This window comes from Meles meles, chromosome 8 (assembly GCF_922984935.1).
Source record: "Meles meles chromosome 8, mMelMel3.1 paternal haplotype, whole genome shotgun sequence".
Lineage (NCBI taxonomy): Eukaryota > Metazoa > Chordata > Mammalia > Carnivora > Mustelidae > Meles > Meles meles.
This window is the reverse complement of record NC_060073.1, coordinates 90363306-90369305: the sequence shown is the minus strand read 5'-3', so window position 1 is coordinate 90369305 and position 6000 is coordinate 90363306. Positions and strand designations below refer to the sequence as shown.

The window sequence follows — 6000 nt, the reverse complement described above, 5'->3', positions numbered from 1 at the left end:
CCCTGAGATCATGACCTGAGCTGAAGGCAGCGGCTTAATCCACTGAGCCACCCAGGCGCCCCAGGAAGACATCAGTTTTATGTACTACCTAATATATGTCTTGCTTTATGGGGTTTTGTTTGTTCGTTTGTTTTGTTTTTGTTTTTTGGTCTTGCTTACATTTTAAATAGATTTCAGTGCTTTTTCCTTCCATCACATTTGGAATCAGGGTTTCAAAAGAGGTTCAGGCAATAATGCTTCAAAGACAATTAGATTGTACCCTTATTTGTGAGGAAACGCTTCATTTCCAAGTTTTTTTTTTTTAAAGATTTTATTTATTTATTTGACAGAGATCACAAGTAGGCAGAGAGAGAGCAGAGAGAGAGGAGGAAGCAGGCTCCCTGCTGAGCAGAGAGCCTGATGTGGGGCTTGATCCCAGGACCCTGAGATCATGACCTGGGCTGAAGGCAGAGGCTTAACCCACAGAGCCACCCAGGCGCCCCCATTTCCAAGTTTTAATTGTTTCTTCTCTGATCTGTAGTGCCGGATTCATTTTATAGCTATGGAAAATTTACCTTGCCCCAATCTTGAACAAGCTTCTTTATCTCTTCCCATCAGATTCTTTGAATGAGACCGCATGGGCGCGGGTCCAGAGCATCCCTGCATCCATAGCAACCATATTTCAGCTTCCTTTGTCACCATGGTGACGGCTGTGCCGGGCCAGGAGGTCGCTATGGTAACTAGGGGCGGGTAGCAGGGGCCCCGGCAGGCAGGGCGCATGCGCGCGGGGAAGCCTAGCTGCGCCGCGAGCCTGCGGCCCCTCAGCTCCCCTCGTCATGGCGCTGAGGCGGCGGCCCGCGGTCCGGCTCTGCGCCCGCCTGCCCGACTTCTTCCTACTACTGCTTTTCAAGGGTGAGTGTGAGTGTTTCTGTCTCTGGGAGGGGAGGATCTGGGGCGGATGGGAGTTGAGCGAGCCCGGAGCGGCTGGAGTCGGTCCAGGCGGGAATAGCGGTCCCGGCTCCGGGAAGGCGGGGGACTCGGCCGGAGGAGCGGCGCGCACCCGGGTCCCGGCGGGAAGGGGTGGATGCGGGCCCTCCGGGCGGGGTCTCAGGCGGGTGGGCGCGGGGCTGCGAAGGGCCGGTGCGAGGCCGGGGGAGCTCTCTCCGGGCGGGGGGCCGGTCCCCGGGCGGAGGGCACAGCTCTCTGGAAAGGGGGTGGCAGCTTAGGCGTGGGCTCGGAACTTAGGAGAAGACACTGCGGAGCGAGCGCCTTGCCCAGAATTGGATAGTGAGGGGCCTCCCGAAGTACCGGCGAGGCACGGCTCCGAGGCCTGTCTGTCTTCTTGGTCATAGCCTTCTGGGGATCTGCTGTTCATTTCTCTCTTGCTGTAAACAAAGGAACTGATTGGGCAAACCTAGCTTTACTTCGGGGGAAATAAAATGGCACAGCTCTCCATCAAGTATCCCTTTTGTCTCCAGCCTGGCCTAGGAGACCCCGCAGACCCTTAACCTGAAATAGCATCTGGGCCATTATCAGGTCACACTGATAAACTTGGGAGCCTTGGCTTTTCCACTGTCCGGAATTCTCTTAGATTTGTGTGTCCCAGGACAGTTGGGCAGAATGAAGTAGACTGTATTTCGTGGAAATGAACTGTATACTGGGCACTTCGAAATCTTTATCTCACTTAGTGCTTACAAGAACTGTGTGACTTGGATTTTATAAACCCATTTTCAGGCACGAGAACAACGAACCAAGTCAAATCTCCGTTCCAAGACTGTGTTCTGAGTGAGTCATAAACTCACGTTTCCATAAAGCACTACCACACTTCTGTGGTGGGCATCCACAGGCAACCAGATCCGTAGCACTATCTGCAGGCCTTTTCAGTTCTTAGGTCATTTTATTGTTTGAGTTTCTGTTGTCATCCCATGATGTTTTCCAAAATATACAAATTAAAGTACGAAGTGACTGGGAGTGGGGGTGGACAGACTAGGAAGACAAAGCAGTCCTGTGTTTGATGCTCATTCTTGGGGAATGTTCATAATGGTGGTAGATAAAAGTGAGGGTCCTAGAAGCTGTGTAAACAGGATTCTATGATGAGGGATCAGTTTCAGGGTATAGATGTTGTCCATATACTTTGCCTGAAAGTGATTTCCAAAAACATGTGGCTGGGAGATATAAATGATCAAAGGCTAGCCAGGGGACAAGGGTGTCAGGAATGTCCAGCTCCCAGCTTTGTTGGTCACACTGACACTGTCCTATTCACAGGCTGGAACAACTCCCTATTGTTGAAAAGTTCTGTTCACATGAAAGTTTGCAGTTTTTATTGCAGACACATTTGGCAATTTAGTTTAGGAATGAATTTCAACTTGGTGCCTTGTTAATAAAACTAGAAGATGCTAGGGACCTCACATATCCTTAATTTTATTTTGCTCCCCTGGAGGTTCAGGTTTTGTGACTTTATTGATCTTAAGGGCTGGGATTTACCAGCAGAACATAGGAGGAAGAGTAAGATTTTGTAAAGTAGGGCTGATGACAATCACTTTGAGGGGATGCAGCTCTCTCTCTCTCTCTCTTTTTTTTCTTTCTTCTTCTTTTTTTTTTTTTTTTTTTAGTACGGAGCTGTTTTTCTTGTTATTTTGTATGTACTGTAAACATACTGTGATACCTTGAAACTATTCTTTCACAGGTCATGATAACTGTGTCTTTTTTATTTTTTTTTCTTTCACAGGTCATGACAGCTGTGTCTTTTTTATTTTTATGGTTATTCTTTTCAATTACTATTATTTTTCAGCATTGTCATTTGAAAAAAATTTGTTCCCGATATAATATATTTTTTATTAGCCTTTGCCAGGCTCTGTTATAACAGTTTAATATGTATTCACTTGAGGTTGATAACAACTCTCAGAGGTTTTTACTATTATTTTGCCCATTTTGTGGATGAAGAAACAAGTACAGAGAGATTCAGTAACTTGCTCAGGGTGATAAGCCCATGTGTTTTAAATTTAGAAATCTTTAAATATTTTTGTTAATCTAATTTCTGGTTACTTGTATTGCATTTGACAGTGGATTTCTTGTTATGCACTAGTTTAACAGTTTATCAAATGTTCAAAGCTATGTGGTTTGTATATATAAAATATTCTTTTGTTGTATTGGTGACAGGTGTAATTCAACCGTACTAATGTTACACCACATGTCTTTTTTTGAGTGATTATATAGTAATTACTTTTTGGTTTCCAAATCTTTTGACATCCTAGAGAGAAGGGCTTCATTTAGAATTAAAACAGTAACAGTTCGTATTCTTGGGTTTAGACAACTTGTGTGCTGAAGTTAGCAAAATCTGAAAATTGAAACTTCCAGGAAATATTTTGAAAAATATTCTCAAACATTTTTTAGAATGATGTATTTTATATTGTTTTCATTCTTTTAAATTATTTGGCAGATATAATTACTATCGGACTTGTGTGTGTGTGTGTGTTCAGAAAAACAAAGAACACCTGCCCTGTAGCATGCAGTTTCTCAAATCAGCTGTTCATTCCCAAATGACTTGTTGATAGGCATTTCTTCTTGAGTGCTTCAGGCTGCTGAGATTGAATGGATAGCTATTAGAGATACTTAATCATAAGTAATTGCAGTATTACATCCAGATAAAATTATCCTACACCCAGCCCCTAAGGTCTATATAACTTGCTCTTAAGGAAGCCCAGTAGGCTAGGCTTAAAACAGTTTCTTTGAAAGAAACCAGATTTGTAATTAAGCACACTTTCTGACATGGACATATAATGTAACTGAAGGAGAGATGGATTTAGTATATCCAGCTAGCAGCTGTTAGAGATGTGATATTAGCAGATCATTTCTCCATAAATTCTTTGAATTTTTTTCAAAGCACAAGCAGGGTAAAAGAAAAGAAAATATGTGTGTGAATGAAGTTAGGATGTTGAATAAGACACTATTCATGAAGCTGGATTCTCTTTTTTAAGTTAGGTTTAGAATCAGGTGGTGTAAGTGTGATGGTGTTAGGGTTGAATACAGATTTAACTATATATGCAAATAGCTTCACTGGAGTATAAAGAGATTCTGAAAGAAAGTTTTGGTAAGCACATTCTTTTACACCTAGTTTAGCAAGGACAGTATCCACTATGGTACTGTATGTGGAGATCTAAAGCCTTAATTTGCTGCCTCTTTGCCACTTGTGAAATACAGAAAGTTTCCTGAGAATTAGACTTTGTTTCTGATTTAAAGGAATGCTGTACTATTTTGTGTTGGTGTATTTTATTTATTTTTAGGTAGAATCTACTATATGTTATATATTATATTTCCCATGAATAGTTGGTGTATATTCAACAGGGGTTTCAGTGTTGATTGTGTAGAAACCTCAAACTGTTTAATAAATTAAGACTATAATACAAACATTTTTTCTTATGTTATCTTTCATTTTCACAGAATCCCAAAGCTTCTGTGGTTCAGCCTTCTCTGTAAACTATTGCCAGAGTCACGTTCTGCTGTATTCATGCTGCTCCTCTGCCTAACCTAACCTCAGCACACAGTGACCTTTCCTATTTCCATATAAGCACAGCTCTTAGTTTGTAGTTCAGTTTAGTACAACAGTCATTTACTGAGTATTTGTTATATGCCAGGTACTGTTCTTCATGCTAAGAGTGCAGACATGAATGAAGTATCCCCTGCTCCTGAAGAGCCAGGACAGTTGTATACTGGGTTTCAGTTATTGAGTATAAATACATTTTATCTTCTCAGTGGTATTAAAAATTCATTGGGAACAGAGGCTGAATTTAATTTCTTTTGTATCTTTCCAGATATGACTATAGTAAATATTCTCTTTGTCACTTGCAAGTCAGTTAATTATCTTAAAAACTTCCTGTGTGTCTAGGCATTTTTCATGTATCTTAGCTCTAGTGACCCCAGGAACTTTGGAAATTCTCAGTTTTTACTAAAGTACTTTCCATGAAAGAAAGCAAGTGGTATTTCTTGGTTTAATTAAAAATATTTACCATCTATGCAGTTATACAAGGTTCAGAAAAAGAGTGGGGAAATGCTTATGGTATAACTTAAGTGACACAAGCTGCAGATGTGACGAGCATATACTATATGATTACAGTTAGGCAAAACTTGCAAAACTAATCATATGCTTAGGGAGCAGAAAACCCTGAAATATAATGAACCAAAATTTTGAGAGTTGCTGTTTTTGAGTGGTAGGTCTTATAGCTGATTGTTTTCTACTCTTCTCTTTTTCTGGCTGATTCTTTTGTCCTTTTTCCCAAGTTTTCTTTAATGAGGATTTTTTAATATAATGGAAAAATTGCATTTTGTTTTGGCCTCTAATAGATACAGTAGTGGAATTTTAAATTTGACACTAGTAAAGACTTTCTTTTAAAATGGAAAAGTTGTTTAGTTCAATGTGGTAGCATGTTGCCTGTGCTTCTTAATTAATGTCAGCCACAGAGAATAAAGGAGGGGCTGACTAGATTCAGTTGCTTGATCATGCATTGTTTGTGACTCATTTGAGAGATTTGCTGTCAGTGGCTTTTGGGTTGGGGAGCCAGCTGTGGTATCCTCAGCAAATGGATAACTGGAAAACTGAAAGAAAGCTGATGAGAAAATCTGCCTCCCCGCCGCTTTTTTTTGAACAGACAAACAGAATAAGCTGAGTAGTTGCTGTGGTCTGGTCTGCTTGTTCAGAGTCAGCCAGCATTTATTGAACACCACCTTTGTGCCAGCTGGGCAACTCCTGGAGGACTGTTTTCTTTGTCTTGGGTGAGAGGAACACCGGGTCAAATTGACTTCCTTGGAAAGTAAACTCTGAAAGATGTTTCCTGAAGTAAGCTGTCGGCTCATGTACCCTTATCACTTCTTCCAGCCCACCATGGACTTCCTTGTTTCATGTCTTTCTCTAAGGAAAAATACATAATGTCTTTAGAATGAGATGCAGCTGTCTGGAGGGTTACAAAGAATGCACAAATCCTAAGACAGCTGCCTTTGGTGGGGGGGGCATGTTTTTTCTCTAAA

At 41.3% G+C, this 6000-nt stretch overlaps 1 protein-coding gene across 1 annotated transcript in view; it reads left to right on the top strand.

The window, feature by feature from the left end:
- The first annotated feature begins 777 nt into the window (after positions 1-777).
- Positions 778-6000, top strand: part of JAM3 (junctional adhesion molecule 3) — an 85766-nt gene continuing 80543 nt past the window's right edge. Inside the window, exon 1 of the mRNA XM_046017425.1 lies at positions 778-891. Within this exon, the coding sequence (XP_045873381.1) occupies positions 816-891 (76 nt within the window). The 5' untranslated portion in view covers positions 778-815. The remainder of the gene's footprint in view (positions 892-6000) is intronic.